General features: G+C 40.1%; 1 protein-coding gene across 1 annotated transcript in view; it reads right to left on the reverse strand.

Moving 5' to 3' along the window:
- ZC3H6 (zinc finger CCCH-type containing 6) overlaps nt 1–22675 on the reverse strand; it is a 103659-nt gene extending 80984 nt beyond the window's left edge. The window contains exons 1-3 of the mRNA XM_069726908.1: nt 22379–22675; nt 318–504; nt 58–168 (exon numbers count right to left, since the gene is read on the reverse strand). Coding sequence (XP_069583009.1) covers nt 58–168; nt 318–504; nt 22379–22464 — 384 coding nt within the window. The 5' untranslated portion in view covers nt 22465–22675. The remainder of the gene's footprint in view (nt 1–57; nt 169–317; nt 505–22378) is intronic.
- Nucleotides 22676–25194: the final 2519 nt, after the last annotated feature.

Raw genomic sequence — 25194 nt, forward strand, 5'->3', positions numbered from 1 at the left:
CTGTCTTGTGATTGTGGAGGTCTTATAAAAACATACGGAGTGTGATGGAAAGCTTACATGTTTATAGTGGGAGTCATAATCTCGGTATGAAGGAGGTTTGCGTGGCCGCTCGGTGTGGTCATCATCAGAGCTGTAGTCGGAGCTGTCATCGCTGGATGGTGCACTGTGCTGGAGACACAACACAGAGAAGCATTTACGCATAACCAGAAAAGGCTGGAAACCCAGGAAGGATGAAGACTTACTTACATAGATAGACAGACAGATATATATAGCTATATATATAATATATATGTATATAGGCTATAAAAAAAAAATACCTTGTGTTTGGTTCTATGGCGCCGTTTCTTCTTTGCTTTTACTTTCTTTTTCTGCTTTTTTGACTTTTTATGAGACTTTTCTTGCGGCTCCTCCTCTTCATCTTTTGCCTCTTCCTTTATTTCTTCCGGCTTTTCCTCTTCAAACCCAGCGTCGTCTATTTCGCCGTCTTCCAACTCGCCCTCCTTTCTGTAAAGACAGAGAGTTCAAGATAAATAAGCTTAAGGTACAGAAAAACGTAATGGCTGCAAAGTGAGTTTTGCTGTAAGAACAAACTTCAGTCCAAGGATTTGGCTGTGTCACATACTCGTACCATCAGTGGTAATCTCACAAATCTCAGCCCAGGGTTTTAGCCCTGCCATATAAACATACCTATCAATGACATTCCCACAAACTTCCATGCAAGGTTTTACCCTGTCGCGTACCCATACCATAGCAACCCCACAAACCCTGGCCCAAAGATTTTAGCCGTGTCACATTCCCACACCATCAATGATAATCCCAGCTGTAAAGAACACTTCTCCATTAAGAATAAATAGATGACCGGCACTGAGATCCACTAGCCAGCAATGGAAACTCTGCAATTATGATCTGATTAAGCAGGACGAGTGAAGTCTCCACATGAATTGAGGGAGGTGCTGTGCATATGCAAGAGCTAGTCCAAAACCATGATATAAGAGGAAACAAAAATGTAGCACTCACCCACGTTCTTCATGAAAAAGTGTCCCCTTTATTCAGCGACAATAGCTTAACAGGACATTAAACGGCATCAGCAGGGAGGTGTGAGGGAGCGGGAGTGAGGAGAGACCGGACGACGGCCGTTTCGCGCTAGAAACGGCCGTCGTCCGGTCTCTCCTCACTCCCTCACACCTCCCTGCTGATGCCATTTAATGTCCTGTTAAGCTATTGTCGCAGAATAAAGGACACACATTTTCATGAAGAACGTGGGTGAGTGCTGCATTTTTGTTTCCTCTTATATCATAATCCCAGCTGTATCCTATCGTGACCTAATGCAAAAATACAACTAGTGTCATAGGAAGACTAAAGGTACCGTCACACATAACGATATCGTTAACGATATTGTTGCAACGTCACGCTTTTGGTGACGTAGCAACGATCCCGCTAACGATCTCGTTATGTGTGACAGCGACCAATGATCAGGCCCCTGCTAGGAGATCGTTGGTCATTGGGGAATGATCAGGACCATTTTTTGGTCGCTGATCACCCGCTGTCATCGCTGGATCGGCGTGTGTGACGCCGATCCAGCGATGTGTTCACTTGTAACCAGGGTAAATATCGGGTTACTAAGTGCTGGGCCGCGCTTAGTAACCCGATATTTACCCTGGTTACCATTGTAAAAGTTAAAAAAAACAAAACAGTACATGCTCACATTCTGATGTCTGCCACGTCCCCCTGGGTCCACAGGGTTAAAACTGCTTTCGGCAGGAGCGCTGCTAATGCACGCACTGCTAGCGAGAGCTTCCCTGCACTGACTGTGTCAGCGCCGGCAGTAACAGCGTGGTGCTCTGCTTTACGGCTGGCGCTGACACAGTCAGTGCAGGGAAGCGTGCATTAGCAGCGCTCCTGCTGAAAGCAGTTTTAACCCTGTGGACACCGGCAGGGGACGTGACAGACATCAGAATGTGAGTATGTAGTGTTTTTTTTTTTACTTTTACAATGGTAACCAGCGTAAATATCGGGTTACTAAGCGCGGCCCTGCACTTAGTAACCCAATGTTTACCCTGGTTACCTGGGTGCTGCAGGGGGACTTCGGCATCGTTGAAGACAGTTTCAACAATGCCGAAGTCGTTCCCCTGATCGTTGGTCGCTGGAGAGAGCTGTCTGTGTGACAGCTCCCCAGCGACCACACGACTTACCAACGATCACGGCCAGGTCGTATCGCTGGTCGTGATCGTTGGCAAGTCATTTAGTGTGACTAAAGCTTTAGGCTATGTGCACACGTTGCAGATTTCCTGCGGATCTGCAGCTTAATTTTCCACGCTGAAATGTTGCAGATTCGCAAGTGATTTACAGCACAATGTAAATCAGTGGCAAAATTGAAATGCTGTGCTAAGGGTATGTGCACACGTTGCGGATTCTTTGCGGATCAGCAGCGTTTTTTGCAGTGCAGAAACGCTACAGATCCGCAATTGATTTACAGTACAATGTAAATCAATGAGAAAAAAAAATGCTGTGCACACTTTGTGGAAAATCTGCTGCGGAAACGCTGCGGTTTAAAAGAAGTAGCATGTCACTTCTTTTTTGTACCCATTCCATTATAGAAAACCGCAGGGGTAAAAAACGCAGCAAATCCGCAAGAAAACCGCAGCAAAAACACACAAATAATGCTGCGAAACATCACAAAAAAGCGACAAATCCGCAGGTGCGTTTTCTGCCAGGAGAGGCAGAATCCGCACCAGAAATTCCTAAGCCTAATCCGCAATGTGTGCACATAGCCTAAGGGTATGTGCACACTTCAGGATTTCTTGCAGAAATTTACTGACAAAAACCGGACATTTCTGCCAGAAATCCGCATGCGATTTTACCGCGATTTTGACGCGTTTTTGATGCGTTTTTTGTGCGATTTTTCCCAAATGCATAGAATTGCAGGAGAAACGCAGAAAATTCGCAAAAATAATGAACATGCTCATTTTTTTTACCGCAATGCATTTTTTTTCTCGAAAAAAAACGCATCCATGTGCACAAAACATGCAGAATGCATTCTAAATGATAGAATGCATAATGTATGCGTTTTTAAAGCGTTTTTAACGCGAAAAAAACGCGAAAAAACCTGAACGTGTGCACATAGCCTAATGGTGCAGAAAAATCTGCACGGAAAACGCAGCAGATTCAAAAAAGGATCATGTCACTTCTTTTTGCAGATCTGCTGTGTTTCTGCACCCATTCCATAATAGAAATCTGCAGGGGTAAAAGGAAGAAATCGGCACAAAAATCTGCAACGTGTGCACATACCAAAAAGACGTGCAGATTCTGACCTGCGTTTCCTGCCAAGAAATATAGAGTCTGCACAGAAAATTCCCCAGTCAAATCTGCAACATGTGCATATAGCGTAATACCATGGGTAGGTGTAAAAATAAATGTAAAAAGGGTACCTAACAAAAAAAAATCCTTCTCTATTACCTCTCAATCAATGAGCATGAACCTGCATCTGGCATCACATTACTACATGTAAAGCCCTATACCGTACATTACATATCTACACCTACCGTCCATGACTACATATATAGTCCTATACCGTACATTACATATCTACACCTACCGTCCATCACTACATATATAGCCCTATACTGTACATTACATATCTACACCTACCGTCCATCACTACATATATAGCCCTATACCGTACATTATATATCTACACATACCGTCCATAACTACATATATAGCTCTATACTATACATTACATATCTACACCTACCGTCCATCACTACATATATAGCTCTATACCGTACATTATATATCTACACCTACCGTTCATCACTACATATATAGCTCTAAACCGTACATTACATATCTACACCTACCGTCCATCACTACATATATAGCTCTAAACCGTACATTACATATCTACACCTACCGTCCATCATTACATATATAGCTCTATACTGTACATTAGATATCTACACCTACCGTCCATCACTACATATATAGCCCTATACCGTACATTATATATCTACACCTACCGTTCATCACTACATATATAGCCCTATACCGTACATTACATATCTACACCTACCGTCCATCACTACATATGTAGCCCTATACTGTACATTACATATATAGCCCTATACCCTACATTATATATCTACACCTACCGTTCATCACTACATATATAGCTCTAAACCGTACATTACATATCTACACCTACCGTCCATCACTACATATATAGCTCTATACCGTCCATTATTACATATATAGCTCTATACCGTCCATCATTACATATATAGCTCTATACTGGACATTACATATCTACACCTACCGTCCATCACTACATGTATAGCCCTATACCATACATTACATATCTACACCTACCGTCCATCACTACATATATAGCCCTATACCGTACATTACATATCTACACCTACCGTCCATCACTACATATATAGCTCTATACCGTTCATCATTACATATATAGCTCTATACCGTCCATCATTACATATATAGCTCTATACTGGACATTACATATCTACACCTACCGTCCATCACTACATATATAGCCCTATACTGTACATTATATATCTACACATACCGTCCATCACTACATATATAGCTCTATACTGGACATTGCATATCTACACCTACCGTCCATCACTACATATATAGCTCTATACCGTCCATCATTACATATCTACACCTACCGTCCATCACTACATATATAGCTCTATACTGTACATTACATATCTACACCTACCGTCCATCACTACATATATAGCTCTATACCGTCCATCATTACATATCTACACCTACCGTCCATCACTACATATATAGCTCTATACTGGACATTACATATCTACACCTACCGTCCATCACTACATATATAGCTCTATACCGTACATTATATATCTACACCTACCGTTCATCACTACATATATAGCTCTAAACCGTACATTACATATCTACACCTACCGTCCATCACTACATATATAGCTCTAAACCGTACATTACATATCTACACCTACCGTCCATCATTACATATATAGCTCTATACTGTACATTAGATATCTACACCTACCGTTCATCACTACATATATAGCCCTATACCGTACATTACATATCTACACCTACCGTCCATCACTACATATGTAGCCCTATACTGTACATTACATATATAGCCCTATACCCTACATTATATATCTACACCTACCGTTCATCACTACATATATAGCTCTAAACCGTACATTACATATCTACACCTACCGTCCATCACTACATATATAGCTCTATACCGTCCATTATTACATATATAGCTCTATACCGTCCATCATTACATATATAGCTCTATACTGGACATTACATATCTACACCTACCGTCCATCACTACATGTATAGCCCTATACCATACATTACATATCTACACCTACCGTCCATCACTACATATATAGCCCTATACCGTACATTACATATCTACACCTACCGTCCATCACTACATATATAGCTCTATACCGTTCATCATTACATATATAGCTCTATACCGTCCATCATTACATATATAGCTCTATACTGGACATTACATATCTACACCTACCGTCCATCACTACATATATAGCCCTATACTGTACATTATATATCTACACATACCGTCCATCACTACATATATAGCTCTATACTGGACATTGCATATCTACACCTACCGTCCATCACTACATATATAGCTCTATACCGTCCATCATTACATATCTACACCTACCGTCCATCACTACATATATAGCTCTATACTGTACATTACATATCTACACCTACCGTCCATCACTACATATATAGCCCTATACCCTACATTATATATCTACACCTACCGTTCATCACTACATATATAGCCCTATACCGTACATTACATATCTACACCTACCGTCCATCACTACATATATAGCCCTATACCGTACATTACATATCTACACATACCGTCCATCACTACATATATAGCCCTATACCATACATTATATATCTACACCTACCGTCCATAACTACATATATAGCTCTATACCATACATTACATATCTACACCTACCGTCCATCACTACATATATAGCCCTATACTGTACATTACATATCTACACCTACCGTCCATCACTACATATATAGCCCTATACTGTACATTACATATCTACACCTACCGTCCATCACTACATATATAGCCCTATACCCTACATTATATATCTACACCTACCGTTCATCACTACATATATAGCCCTATACCGTACATTACATATCTACACCTACCGTCCATCACTACATATATAGCTCTATACCGTCCATTATTACATATATAGCTCTATACCGTCCATCATTACATATATAGCTCTATACTGGACATTACATATCTACACCTACCGTCCATCACTACATATATAGCCCTATACCATACATTACATATCTACACATACCGTCCATCACTACATATATAGCCCTATACCATACATTACATATCTACACCTACCGTCCATCACTACATGTATAGCCCTATACCATACATTACATATCTACACCTACCGTCCATCACTACATATATAGCTCTATACTGTACATTACATATCTACACCTACCGTCCATCACTACATATATAGCTCTATACCGTCCATCATTACATATCTACACCTACCGTCCATCACTACATATATAGCTCTATACTGGACATTACATATCTACACCTACCGTCCATCACTACATATATAGCTCTATACCGTACATTATATATCTACACCTACCGTTCATCACTACATATATAGCTCTAAACCGTACATTACATATCTACACCTACCGTCCATCACTACATATATAGCTCTAAACCGTACATTACATATCTACACCTACCGTCCATCATTACATATATAGCTCTATACTGTACATTAGATATCTACACCTACCGTCCATCACTACATATATAGCCCTATACCGTACATTATATATCTACACCTACCGTTCATCACTACATATATAGCCCTATACCGTACATTACATATCTACACCTACCGTCCATCACTACATATGTAGCCCTATACTGTACATTACATATATAGCCCTATACCCTACATTATATATCTACACCTACCGTTCATCACTACATATATAGCTCTAAACCGTACATTACATATCTACACCTACCGTCCATCACTACATATATAGCTCTATACCGTCCATTATTACATATATAGCTCTATACCGTCCATCATTACATATATAGCTCTATACTGGACATTACATATCTACACCTACCGTCCATCACTACATGTATAGCCCTATACCATACATTACATATCTACACCTACCGTCCATCACTACATATATAGCCCTATACCGTACATTACATATCTACACCTACCGTCCATCACTACATATATAGCTCTATACCGTTCATCATTACATATATAGCTCTATACCGTCCATCATTACATATATAGCTCTATACTGGACATTACATATCTACACCTACCGTCCATCACTACATATATAGCCCTATACTGTACATTATATATCTACACATACCGTCCATCACTACATATATAGCTCTATACTGGACATTGCATATCTACACCTACCGTCCATCACTACATATATAGCTCTATACCGTCCATCATTACATATCTACACCTACCGTCCATCACTACATATATAGCTCTATACTGTACATTACATATCTACACCTACCGTCCATCACTACATATATAGCCCTATACCCTACATTATATATCTACACCTACCGTTCATCACTACATATATAGCCCTATACCGTACATTACATATCTACACCTACCGTCCATCACTACATATATAGCTCTATACTATACATTACATATCTACACCTACCGTCCATCACTACATATATAGCCCTATACCGTACATTACATATCTACACATACCGTCCATCACTACATATATAGCCCTATACCATACATTATATATCTACACCTACCGTCCATAACTACATATATAGCTCTATACCATACATTACATATCTACACCTACCGTCCATCACTACATATATAGCCCTATACTGTACATTACATATCTACACCTACCGTCCATCACTACATATATAGCCCTATACTGTACATTACATATCTACACCTACCGTCCATCACTACATATATAGCCCTATACCCTACATTATATATCTACACCTACCGTTCATCACTACATATATAGCCCTATACCGTACATTACATATCTACACCTACCGTCCATCACTACATATATAGCTCTATACCGTCCATTATTACATATATAGCTCTATACCGTCCATCATTACATATATAGCTCTATACTGGACATTACATATCTACACCTACCGTCCATCACTACATATATAGCCCTATACCATACATTACATATCTACACATACCGTCCATCACTACATATATAGCCCTATACCATACATTACATATCTACACCTACCGTCCATCACTACATGTATAGCCCTATACCATACATTACATATCTACACCTACCGTCCATCACTACATATATAGCCCTATACCGTACATTACATATCTACACCTACCGTCCATCACTACATATATAACTCTATACCGTCCATCATTACATATATAGCTCTATACCGTCCATCATTACATATATAGCTCTATACTGGACATTACATATATATATCTACACATACCGTCCATAACTACATATATAGCTCTATACCATACATTACATATCTACACCTACCGTCCATCACTACATATATAGCTCTATACCGTACATTATATATCTACACCTACCGTTCATCACTACATATATAGCTCTAAACCGTACATTACATATCTACACCTACCGTCCATCACTACATATATAGCTCTAAACCGTACATTACATATCTACACCTACCGTCCATCACTACATATATAGCCCTATACCGTACAATACATATCTACACCTACCGTCCATCACTACATATATAGCCCTATACCGTACATTACATATCTACACATACTGTCCATCACTACATACAGTATATAGCCCTATACCATACATTATATATCTACACCTACCGTCCATCACTACATATATAGCTCTATACTGTACATTACATATCTACACCTACCGTCCATCACTACATATATAGCCTTATACCGTACATTACATATCTACACCTACCGTCCATCACTACATATATAGCCCTATACCATACATTACATATCTACACCTACCGTCCATCACTACATATATAGCCCTATACCGTACATTACATATCTACACCTACCGTCCATCAGTACATATATAGCCCTATACCGTACATTACATATCTACACATACCGTCCATCACTACATATATAGCCCTATACCGTACATTACATATCTACACATACTGTCCATCACTACATACAGTATATAGCCCTATACCATACATTATATATCTACACCTACCGTCCATCACTACATATATAGCCCTATACCGTACATTACATATCTACACCTACCGTCCATCAGTACATATATAGCCCTATACCGTACATTACATATCTACACATACCGTCCATCACTACATATATAGCCCTATACCGTACATTATATATCTACACATACCGTCCATCACTACATATATAGCCCTATACCGTACATTACATATCTACACCTACCGTCCATAACTACATATATAGCTCTATACCATACATTACATATCTACACCTACCGTCCATCACTACATATATAGCCCTATACTGTACATTACATATCTACACCTACCGTCCATCACTACATATATAGCCCTATACTGTACATTACATATCTACACCTACCGTCCATCACTACATATATAGCCCTATACCCTACATTATATATCTACACCTACCGTTCATCACTACATATATAGCCTTATACCGTACATTACATATCTACACCTACCGTCCATCACTACATATATAGCTCTATACCGTCCATTATTACATATATAGCTCTATACCGTCCATCATTACATATATAGCTCTATACTGGACATTACATATCTACACCTACCGTCCATCACTACATATATAGCCCTATACCATACATTACATATCTACACATACCGTCCATCACTACATATATAGCCCTATACCATACATTACATATCTACACCTACCGTCCATCACTACATGTATAGCCCTATACCATACATTACATATCTACACCTACCGTCCATCACTACATATATAGCCCTATACCGTACATTACATATCTACACCTACCGTCCATCACTACATATATAACTCTATACCGTCCATCATTACATATATAGCTGTATACCGTCCATCATTACATATATAGCTCTATACTGGACATTACATATATATATCTACACATACCGTCCATAACTACATATATAGCTCTATACCATACATTACATATCTACACCTACCGTCCATCACTACATATATAGCTCTATACCGTACATTATATATCTACACCTACCGTTCATCACTACATATATAGCTCTAAACCGTACATTACATATCTACACCTACCGTCCATCACTACATATATAGCTCTATACCGTACATTATATATCTACACCTACCGTTCATCACTACATATATAGCTCTAAACCGTACATTACATATCTACACCTACCGTCCATCACTACATATATAGCTCTAAACCGTACATTACATATCTACACCTACCGTCCATCACTACATATATAGCCCTATACCGTACAATACATATCTACACCTACCGTCCATCACTACATATATAGCCCTATACCGTACATTACATATCTACACATACTGTCCATCACTACATACAGTATATAGCCCTATACCATACATTATATATCTACACCTACCGTCCATCACTACATATATAGCTCTATACTGTACATTACATATCTACACCTACCGTCCATCACTACATATATAGCCTTATACCGTACATTACATATCTACACCTACCGTCCATCACTACATATATAGCCCTATACCGTACAATACATATCTACACCTACCGTCCATCACTACATATATAGCCCTATACCGTACATTACATATCTACACATACTGTCCATCACTACATACAGTATATAGCCCTATACCATACATTATATATCTACACCTACCGTCCATCACTACATATATAGCTCTATACTGTACATTACATATCTACACCTACCGTCCATCACTACATATATAGCCTTATACCGTACATTACATATCTACACCTACCGTCCATCACTACATATATAGCCCTATACCATACATTACATATCTACACCTACCGTCCATCACTACATATATAGCCCTATACCGTACATTACATATCTACACCTACCGTCCATCAGTACATATATAGCCCTATACCGTACATTACATATCTACACATACCGTCCATCACTACATATATAGCCCTATACCGTACATTACATATCTACACATACTGTCCATCACTACATACAGTATATAGCCCTATACCATACATTATATATCTACACCTACCGTCCATCACTACATATATAGCCCTATACCGTACATTACATATCTACACCTACCGTCCATCAGTACATATATAGCCCTATACCGTACATTACATATCTACACATACCGTCCATCACTACATATATAGCCCTATACCGTACATTATATATCTACACATACCGTCCATCACTACATATATAGCCCTATACCGTACATTACATATCTACACCTACCGTCCATAACTACATATATAGCTCTATACCATACATTACATATCTACACCTACCGTCCATCACTACATATATAGCCCTATACTGTACATTACATATCTACACCTACCGTCCATCACTACATATATAGCCCTATACTGTACATTACATATCTACACCTACCGTCCATCACTACATATATAGCCCTATACCCTACATTATATATCTACACCTACCGTTCATCACTACATATATAGCCTTATACCGTACATTACATATCTACACCTACCGTCCATCACTACATATATAGCTCTATACCGTCCATTATTACATATATAGCTCTATACCGTCCATCATTACATATATAGCTCTATACTGGACATTACATATCTACACCTACCGTCCATCACTACATATATAGCCTTATACCGTACATTACATATCTACACATACTGTCCATCACTACATACAGTATATAGCCCTATACCATACATTATATATCTACACCTACCGTCCATCACTACATATATAGCCCTATACCGTACATTACATATCTACACCTACCGTCCATCAGTACATATATAGCCCTATACCGTACATTACATATCTACACATACCGTCCATCACTACATATATAGCCCTATACCGTACATTATATATCTACACATACCGTCCATAACTACATATATAGCTCTATACCATACATTACATATCTACACCTACCGTCCATCACTACATATATAGCCCTATACCGTACATTACATATCTACACATACCGTCCATAACTACATATATAGCTCTATACAAGATTCAAGATTCAAGATTCAAAGAAGCTTTATTGGCAGGACCAAATACACATCAGTTTTGCCAAAGCAAGTGTATAGAGGCAATAGGGATAGGGACTGAGGGGATGTTGGGTAGGAGCTGTGGGGGGAGGTGGATGGGGCAGATCCAGGGTGGGGGCTATAGTCCATGGCATAGGGGAGATGGATGGGGCAGATCCAGGGTGGGGGCTATAGTCCATGGCATAGGGGAGGTGGATGGGGCAGGTCCAGGTTGGTGGCTATAGTCCATGGCATCATAGTTCTCTTTCTCGCAGTCTATGACATTCGCTCACATACCGCGCTGCTATCTCCACCGCTCTCTATACCATACATTACATATCTACACCTACCGTCCATCACTACATATATAGCCCTATACCGTACAATACATATCTACACCTACCGTCCATCACTACATATATAGCCCTATACCGTACATTACATATCTACACATACTGTCCATCACTACATACAGTATATAGCCCTATACCATACATTATATATCTACACCTACCGTCCATCACTACATATATAGCTCTATACTGTACATTACATATCTACACCTACCGTCCATCACTACATATATAGCCTTATACCGTACATTACATATCTACACCTACCGTCCATCACTACATATATAGCCTTACACCGTACATTACATATCTACACCTACCGTCCATCACTACATATATAGCCCTATACCGTACATTACATATCTACACCTACCGTCCATCACTACATATATAGCCCTATACCGTACATTACATATCTACACCTACCGTCCATCACTACATATATAGCCCTATACCGTACATTACATATCTACACCTACCGTCCATCAGTACATATATAGCCCTATACCGTACATTACATATCTACACATACCGTCCATCACTACATATATAGCCCTATACCGTACATTATATATCTACACATACCGTCCATAACTACATATATAGCTCTATACCATACATTACATATCTACACCTACCGTCCATCACTACATATATAGCCCTATACCGTACATTATATATCTACACCTACCGTCCATCACTACATATATAGCTCTATACCGTACATTACATATCTACACCTACCGTCCATCACTACATAGCCCTATACCGTACATTATATATCTACACATACCTCTATACCGTACATTACATATCTACACATATCGTCCATCACTACATATATAGCCCTATACCGTACATTACATATCTACACATACTGTCCATCACTACATATATAGCTCTATACCGTACATTACATATCTACACATACTGTCCATCACTACATATATAGCCCTATACCGTACATTACATATCTACACATACTGTCCATCACTACATATATAGCCCTATACCATACATTACATATCTACACCTACCGTCCATCACTACATATATAGCCCTATACCATACATTATATATCTACACCTACCGTCCATCACTACATATATAGCTCTATACCGTACATTACATATCTACACCTATCGTCCATCACTACATATATAGCCCTATACCGTACATTACATATCTACACCTACCGTCCATCACTACATATATAGCCCTATACTGTACATTACATATCTACACCTACCGTCCATCACTACATATATAGCCCTATACTGTACATTACATATCTACACCTACCGTCCATCACTACATATATAGCCCTATACCGTACATTACATATCTACACATACCGTCCATCACTACATATATAGCCCTATACTGTACATTACATATCTACACCTACCGTCCATCACTACATATATAGCCCTATACTGTACATTACATATCTACACATACCGTCCATCACTACATATATAGCCCTATACCGTACATTACATATCTACACCTACCGTCCATCACTACATATATAGCCCTATACCGTACATTATATATCTACACATACCGTCCATAACTACATATATAGCTCTATACCGTACATTACATATCTACACCTACCGTCCATCACTACATATATAGCCCTATACCGTACATTACATATCTACACATACTGTCCATCACTACGTACAGTATATAGCCCTATACCATACATTATATGTCTACACCTACCGTCCATCACTACATATATAGCTCTATACTGTACATTACATATCTACACCTACCGTCCATCACCACATATATAGCGCTATACCGTACATTATATATCTACATATACCTCTATACCGTACATTGCATATCTACACATACCGTCCATCACAACATATATAGCCCTATACCATACATATCTACACCTACCGTCCATCACTACATATATAGCCCTATACCGTACATTACATATCTACACATACCGTCCATCACTACATATATAGCCCTATACCGTACATTACATATCTACACCTACCGTCCATCCCTACATATATAGCCCTATACCATACATTACATATCTACACCTACCGTCCATCACTACATATATAGCCCTATACTGTACATTACATATCTACACCTACCGTCCATCACTACATATATAGCCCTATACCGTACATTACATATCTACACCTACCGTCCATCACTACATATATAGCCCTATACCATACATTACATATCTACACCTACCGTCCATCACTACATATATAGCCCTATACCGTACATTACATATCTACACATACCGTCCATCACTACATATATAGCCCTATACCATACATTACATATCTACACCTACCGTCCATCACTACATATATAGCCCTATACCGTACATTACATATCTACACCTACCGTCCATCACTACATATATAGCCCTATACCATACATTACATATCTACACCTACCGTCCATCACTACATATATAGCCCTATACCGTACATTACATATCTACACCTACCGTCCATCACTACATATATAGCCCTATACCGTACATTACATATCTACACCTACCGTCCATCACTACATATATAGCCCTATACCATACATTACATATCTACACCTACCGTCCATCACTACATATATAGCCCTATACCGTACATTACATATCTACACATACCGTCCATCACTACATATATAGCCCTATACTGTACATTACATATCTACACCTACCGTCCATCACTACATATATAGCCCTATACCGTACATTACATATCTACACCTACCGTCCATCACTACATATATAGCCCTATACCATACATTACATATCTACACCTACCGTCCATCACTACATATATAGCCCTATACCGCACATTACATATCTACACCTACCGTCCATCACTACATATATAGCCCTATACCATACATTACATATCTACACCTACCGTCCATCACTACATATATAGCCCTATACCGTACATTACATATCTACACATACCGTCCATCACTACATATATAGCCCTATACCGTACATTATATATCTACACATACCGTCCATAACTACATATATAGCTCTATACCGTACATTACATATCTACACATACCGTCCATCACTACATATATAGCCCTATACCGTACATTACATATCTACACCTACCGTCCATCACTACATATATAGCCCTATACCATACATTACATATCTACACCTACCGTCCATCACTACATATATAGCCCTATACCGTACATTACATATCTACACATACCGTCCATCACTACATATATAGCCCTATACCGTACATTATATATCTACACATACCGTCCATAACTACATATATAGCTCTATACCGTACATTACATATCTACACATACCGTCCATCACTACATATATAGCCCTATACCGTACATTACATATCTACACCTACCGTCCATCACTACATATATAGCCCTATATCATACATTACATATCTACACCTACCGTCCATCACTACATATATAGCCCTATACCGTACATTACATATCTACACCTACCGTCCATCACTACATAGCCCTATACCGTACATTATATATCTACACATACCTCTATACCGTACATTACATATCTACACATATCGTCCATCACTACATATATAGCCCTATACCGTACATTACATATCTACACATACCGTCCATCACTACATATATAGCTCTATACTGTACATTACATATCTACACCTACCGTCCATCACTACATATATAGCTCTATACCATACATTGCATATCTACACCTACCGTCCATCACTACATATATAGCCCTATACCATACATTACATATCTACACCTACCGTCCATCACTACATATATAGCCCTATACCGTACATTATATATCTACACATACCGTCCATCACTACATATATAGCTCTATACCGTACATTATATATCTACACATACCGTCCATCACTACATATATAGCCCTATACTGTACATTACATATCTACACATACCGTCCATAACTACATATATAGCCCTATACCCTACATTATATATCTACACATACCGTCCATCACTACATATATAGCCCTATACCCTACATTATATATCTACACATACCGTCCATAACTACATATATAGCTCTATACCGTACATTATATATCTACACGTACCGTCCATCACTACATATATAGCTCTATACCGTACATTACATATCTACACCTACCCTCCATTACTACATATATAGCCCTATACCATACATTACATATCTACACCTACCGTCCATCACTACATATATAGCCCTATACCATACATTATATATCTACACCTACCGTCCATCACTACATATATAGCTCTATACCGTACATTACATATCTACACCTACCGTCCATCACTACATATATAGCCCTATACTGTACATTTCATATCTACACCTACCGTCCATCACTACATATATAGCCCTATACTGTACATTACATATCTACACCTACCGTCCATCACTACATATATAGCTCTATACCGTACATTACATATCTACACCTACCGTCCATCACTACATATATAGCCCTATACCGTACATTACATATCTACACCTACCGTCCATCACTACATATATAGCCCTATACTGTACATTACATATCTACACCTACCGTCCATCACTACATATATAGCCCTATACCCTACATTATATATCTACACCTACCGTTCATCACTACATATATAGCTCTAAACCGTACATTACATATCTACACCTACCGTCCATCATTACATATATAGCTCTATACCGTCCATCATTACATATATAGCTCTATACTGGACATTACATATCTACACATACCGTCCATCACTACATATATAGCCCTATACCATACATTACATATCTACACCTACCGTCCATCACTACATATATAGCCCTATACTATACATTACATATCTACACATACCGTCCATCACTACATATATAGCCCTATACCATACATTACATATCTACACCTACCGTCCATCACTACATGTATAGCCCTATACCGTACATTACATATCTACACCTACCGTCCATCACTACATATATAGCCCTATACCGTACATTACATATCTACACCTACCGTCCATCACTACATATATAGCCCTATACCGTACATTACATATCTACACCTACCGTCCATCACTACATATATAACTCTATACCGTCCATCATTACATATATAGCTCTATACTGGACATTGCATATCTACACCTACCGTCCATCACTACATATATAGCCCTATACCGTACATTACATATCTACACATACCGTCCATCACTACATATATAGCCCTATACCGTACATTACATATCTACACCTACCGTCCATCACTACATATATACAGTTAGGGCCAGAAATATTTGGACAGTGACACAAGTTTTGTTATTTTAGCTGTTTACAAAAACATGTTCAGAAATAAAATTATATATGTAATATGGGCTGAAAGTGCACACTCCCAGCTGCAATATGATAGTTTCCACATCCAAATCAGAGAAAGGGTTTAGGAATCATAGCTCTGTAATGCATAGCGTCCTCTTTTTCAAGGGACCAAAAGTAATTGGACAATGGACTCTAAGGGCTGCAATTAACTCTGAAGGCGTCTCCCTCGTTAACCTGTAATCAATGAAGTAGTTAAAAGGTCAGGGGTGGATTCCAGGTGTGTGGTTTTGCATTTGGAAGCTGTTGCTGTGAGCAGACAACATGCGGTCAAAGGAACTCTCAATTGAGGTGAAGCAGAACATCCTGAGGCTGAAAAAAAAGAAAAAAATCCATCAGAGAGATAGCAGACATGCTTGGAGTAGCAAAATCAACAGTTGCGTACATTCTGAGAAAAAAGGAATTGACTGGTGAGCTTGGGAACTCAAAAAGGCCTGGGCGTCCACGGATGACAACAGTGGTGGATGATCGCCGCATACTTAATTTGGTGAAGAAGAACCCGTTCACAACATCAACTGAAGTCCAGAACACTCTCAGTGAAGTAGGTGTATCTGTCTCTAAGTCAACAGTAAAGAGAAGACTCCATGACAGTAAATACAAAGGGTTCACATCTAGATGCAAACCATTCATCAATACCAAAAATAGACAGGCCAGAGTTAAATTTGCAGAAAAACACCTCAAGAAGCCAGCTCAGTTCTGGAAAAGTATTCTATGGACAGATAAGACAAAGATCAACCTGTACCAGAATGATGGGAAGAAAAAAGTTTGGAGAAGAAAGGGAACGGCACATGATCCAAGGCATACCACATCCTCTGTAAAACATGGTGGAGGCAACGTGATGGCATGGGCATGCATGGCTTTCAATGGCACTGGGTCACTTGTGTTTATTGATGACATAAGAGCAGACAAGAGTAGCCGGATGAATTCTGAAGTGTACCGGGATATACTTTCAGCCCAGATTCAGCCAAATGCTGCAAAGTTGATTGGACGGCGCTTCATAGTACAGATGGACAATGACCCCAAGCATACATCCAAAGCTACCCAGGAGTTCATGAGTGCCAAAAAGTGGAACATTCTGCAATGGCCAAGTCAATCTCCAGATCTAAACCCAATTGAGCATGCATTTCACTTGCTCAAATCCAGACTTAAGACGGAAAGACCCACAAACAAGCAAGACCTGAAGGCTGCGGCTGTAAAGGCCTGGCAAAGCATTAAGAAGGAGGAAACCCAGCGTTTGGTGATATCCATGGGTTCCAGACTTAAGGCAGTGATTGCCTCCAAATGATTTGCAACAAAATATTGAAAATAAAAATATTTTGTTTGGGTTATGTTTATTTGTCCAATTACTTTTGACCTCCTAAAATGTGGAGTGTTTGTAAAGAAATGTGTACAATTCCTACATTTTCTATCAGATATTTTTGTTCAACCCTTCAAATTAAACGTTACAATCTGCACTTGAATTCTGTTGTAGAGGTTTCATTTCAAATCCAATGTGGTGGCATGCAGAGCCCAACTCGCGAAAATTGTGTCACTGTCCAAATATTTCTGGCCCTAACTGTAACTCTATACCGTCCATCATTACATATATAGCTCTATACTGGACATTGCATATCTACACCTACCGTCCATCACTACATATATAGCCCTATACCGTACATTACATATCTACACCTATCGTCCATCACTACATATATAGCCCTATACCGTACATTACATATCTACACCTACCGTCCATCACTACATATATAGCCCTATACCGTACATTACATATCTACACCTACCGTCCATCACTACATATATAGCCCTATACCGTACATTACATATCTACACCTACCGTCCATCACTACATATATAGCCCTATACCGTACATTACATATCTACACCTACCGTCCATCACTACATATATAGCCCTATACCGTACATTACATATCTACACCTACCATCCATCACTACATATATAGCCCTATACTGTACATTACATATCTACACCTACCGTCCATCACTACATATATAGCCCTATACCGTACATTACATATCTACACCTACCGTCCATCACTACATATATAGCCCTATACCGTACATTACATATCTACACCTACCGTCCATCACTACATATATAGCCCTATACCGTACATTACATATCTACACCTACCGTCCATCACTACATATATAGCCCTATACCGTACATTACATATCTACACCTACCGTCCATCACTACATATATAGCCCTATACCGTACATTACATATCTACACCTACCGTCCATCACTACATATATAGCCCTATACCGTACATTACATATCTACACCTATCGTCCATCACTACATATATAGCCCTATACCGTACATTACATATCTACACCTACCGTCCATCACTACATATATAGCCCTATACTGTACATTACATATCTACACCTACCGTCCATCACTACATATATAGCCCTATACCGTACATTACATATCTACACCTACCGTCCATCACTACATATATAACTCTATACCGTCCATCATTACATATATAGCTCTATACTGTACATTACATATCTACACCTATCGTCCATCACTACATATATAGCCCTATACCGTACATTACATATCTACACCTACCGTCCATCACTACATATATAGCCCTATACCATACATTACATATCTACACCTACCGTCCATCACTACATATATAGCCCTATACCGTACATTATATATCTACGCATTCCCGCACATTATACACATCGCCAAGCCTTCCCATACATTATACACATCGCCAGGCCTTCCCGCACATTATACACATCGCCAGGCCTTCCCATACATTATACACATCGCCAGGCCTTCCCATACATTATACACATCGCCAGGCCTTCCCATACATTATACACATCGCCAGGCCTTCCCATACATTATACACATCGCCAGGCCTTCCCATACATTATACACATCGCCAGGCCTTCCCATACATTATACACATCGCCAGGCCTTCCCATACATTATACACATCGCCAGGCCTTCCCGCACATTATACACATCGCCAGGCCTTCCCATATATTATACACATCGCCAGGCCTTCCCATACATTATACACATCGCCAGGCCTTCCCATACATTATACACATCGCCAGGCCTTCCCGCACATTATACACATCGCCAGGCCTTCCCGCACATTATACACATCGCCAGGCCTTCCCATACATTATACACATCGCCAGGCCTTCCCGCACATTATACACATCGCCAGGCCTTCCCATACATTATACACATCGCCAGGCCTTCCCATACATTATACACATCGCCAGGCCTTCCCATACATTATACACATCGCCAGGCCTTCCCGCACATTATACACATCGCCAGGCCTTCCCAGAGAATATATATTACACCACCTCCCTGAACATGATATCCACATCGCTACTCCTTCCCATATATTAGACATCACTACGCCTATACATGATGCACTATCGCCATTTCTATATACCTGCTGTGATCACATATATGAACATGTATACACAGATTTGTATATATAATCAGATACATGGCACAGGACAAAGAGCAGCCCAATCCTCAGTTAGGGGTGCAATCTGGAAACAAAGACAAGCTTCTGGATAAACCAAAAATAAGCAAAAATACAAGCGGCACTGAGACTCCGAGAGAAAAACCTGGTGACTTGTATTATTGAGCCGTGATGTGACGGCTCCAGCATCCATCACCGAGGCTGAAACCATGCACATCGGTGGCTGAATAACGTGCTGATGCCAGAGCCGCCACCGTTATACACGTCCGTAGTAAATCATCATGGCGACCACGTGTTTTAATAAGTCACATCTCGTTATTTTACACAATTAACCCTTTACATTCCGCAGCGGAGCCACCACATACATATAAAGAAACAAATTCACGATAAATTGCCATTTCCGCCCCTTTTTTTCCTTCGCTTCACATCACATTCAGGTATTTTTTCTTTTTCACATACACAAAGTTGCCCAAGATGTGAGGGCTAAATAAGAATAAGAATCCTGTCAGCCATCCATGGAAATGCAGAGAAGATGGAAGTACATGAGACAGAGACATCCCCCCCACAGAAGAGCCCAGAGACGGGACAAGACGTGATGGCGGAGGAGAGATGAGAAGAAATAATAAGAGAAGGCATTACTCGACCTTTCGTCCCCTGCATGCTGACACTCTGTCATGTGGGTGTCTGGGGCTGGGTTGGGGGGTCTGGCGAACAGGCTTTCAAAGGCCATGTCTGCGGAGCACCCGCCTGCTCTACTCTCTCTACTCTGTATCTTTCCTATTAATTACATACAGATTACTTTATCTTTTTTTTTTTTTTTACACTGAAACCGTGAGCGTTTACAGCCTACATCCCAGCTGCGGAGCCGGTACTACACCGTTCAGTGCCGCCGTGCAACAGGGTGAATACGGTGCGCCGGAAGCTACGAGGAAGAAGAGATAAAAGAATGACCACTTCCGGTTTACTTCCCGCCTTTTTTTCTCCGACGAAATTGTAGTTTAGCCAATAAGAACACGGCTCTTAGGGAGGTGAGAAGGGGCGTGGTGCTGTGTGATGGGAGGTGAACTATGATTGGCTGCTCTGGAAGGCGGGAGTAAAGCGCTATTGTTTCTGGTTAAAAACTACGAGTTCCAAAATTCCTTGCTGAGAAAATTCGTTGAGCTTGCCGAACAAGGATTGTGGGTGTTGTAGTTTTTTTTTTTGTGTACGGAGGCCTCAAATAAATGTTTGTTTAAAAATAATGGATCAATGTATACATTAATATGGTTTGAAGTAAATAGCGATCTATTTATATATATTATGAGGAAATAAATTCCGCCATAGGCAACAATAGAGTTCTAATGGCTTCCGGTTTCTTGTCCATGGGGGCAGAAAGGAGCAAAACTCTCTTACTCCATGAGACAGCAGTAATTATAAGTGTCTGGGACGGTTTGATGTGGAAGTGCAATTACTGGTTCCAAGGAACTACAAATCCCAGAAGGCCGTATACTTGAAGACCGTTCTTGGTAATTGAAAAAGGTTGGCAATGCATGCTGGGAGATGTAGTCTCTAGCAGCCTTTTGTTATTATAGGACGCTGACGTTGGTTAGCCGGAAGTTTCTAAAAACAATGTGTGCCTGAGGTTTCCGACATCTCCACAGACTTTGCTGGTACTGTAAAACGCAGCTGACAATGTTCATAAAAACCGCTTCAGAAACGCAACGTGTGAACAGAGCCTTATTTGGCTATTTCAATTTGTTTTTTTCAGTTTAACGACAAAAATAAAAAAATGACAATAATTTAGTACACCACAGCGAGGTGCCCCAATGTGAAATCCTTTAAAAACAGGTTCCAAAGTGATAAGACTGGCACAAAAATGGCATCAAATGGCCTCACTGAAAGGGTTAAATGACTGATCTCGCACCACCATTGCACATCAAATTCAGGGGGCTCATTTCACCCCTGAAAAACAGCAGTTACCTATTGAAATGGTTACAATCGCCTGTGTGCCCGCTCTGATGCCAGGACCCATTTGGGCCAGGCTACGGTGACCTGAGTTCGATGCGGGCCATCACTATCTGTGTGTCTGCATTGTGAGATCAGGGGCCCACAGTCATTTAACCCTTTCAATGACGTACTCTGATGCCCATTTTTGTGCCAGTTCTATCATTTGTGTAGCTATTATTTCATGTATGTACATCAGGGTTCCTCGCTGCAGTGTATATTATTATTGTGATTTTTTATTTTTGTCATTAAACCTGTAAAAAACTGGAAAAAAAATAAATTATTGAAAAATGAACCAACTTTAGCATGATTATCATTATTTATTTGTGGCTGTCTGTCATACAAATAAATAGAAGCAATATTAATCCTGCTGAGTTCCACAGGAAACGCAGTCACAGGCGTCCCAGCCACAGATGCACAAATGGAGCAAGGAGCTGTTCAGCTGTAAGGCTACTTTCACACTAGCGTCGGCCCGTCGCAGTGCGTCAGGCCGACGTACCGACGCATCCTGTGACAACGCAGCACAACGGGGGCAGCGGATGCATTTTTCCAGCGCATCCGCTGCCCCATTGTGATTTGCGGGGAGGAGGTGGCGGAGTTCCGGCCGCGCATGCGCGGTTGGAAATGACGGACACGACGCACAAAAATACGTTACATGTAACTTTTTTGTTCCGACGGTCTGCCACAACAAGACGCAACCGTCGCGCAACGGTTGCGACGTTTGGCAATGCGTTGCTAATGTTAGTCTATGGGGAAAAAACGCATCCTGCAGCCAACTTTGCAGGATGCGTTTTTTCACCAAAACGACGCATTGCGACGTGTGTCGCTAGTGTGAAAGTAGCCTAACATTGGTGGCTCGGGGTGTAGAGCACGGTGTGCGGTGGGGTGAGCAGGAGGCATCTTTCCTTAATAATAATAATAATAATAATCTTTATTTTTATATAGTGCTGCTAACATATTCCGCAGCGCTTTACAGTTTGCACACATTATCATCGCTGTCCCCATTGGGGCTCACAATCTAAATTCCCTATCAGTATGTCTTTGGAATGTGGGAGGAAACCGGAGTACCCGGAGGAAACCCACGTAAACACGGGGAGAACATACAAACTCTTTGCAGATGTTGTCCTTGGTGGGGATTGTACCCAGGACTCCAGCGCTGCAAGGCTGCAGTGCTAATCACTGCGCCACCATGCTGCCCGGGCGTGATACTTTGGGTGGAGAGGCATCATAATATGTGGCAGGCACTGACAGCGTGATTGTGGAGGGCATGTAACAGAAAATAAGATAGGTGCACCGTGTGGTGTGGTACTGTGTGGGTGCACAGTGTGTTGGGTACTGTGTGGGTGCACAGTGTGTTGGGTACTGTGTGGGTGCACAGTGTGGTGTACTGTGGGGGTGCACAGTGTGGTGTACTGTGGGGGTGCACAGTGTGGTGTACTGTGGGGGTGCACAGTGTGGTGTACTGTGGGGGTGCACA

This window comes from Ranitomeya imitator, chromosome 1 (assembly GCF_032444005.1).
Source record: "Ranitomeya imitator isolate aRanImi1 chromosome 1, aRanImi1.pri, whole genome shotgun sequence".
NCBI lineage: Eukaryota > Metazoa > Chordata > Amphibia > Anura > Dendrobatidae > Ranitomeya > Ranitomeya imitator.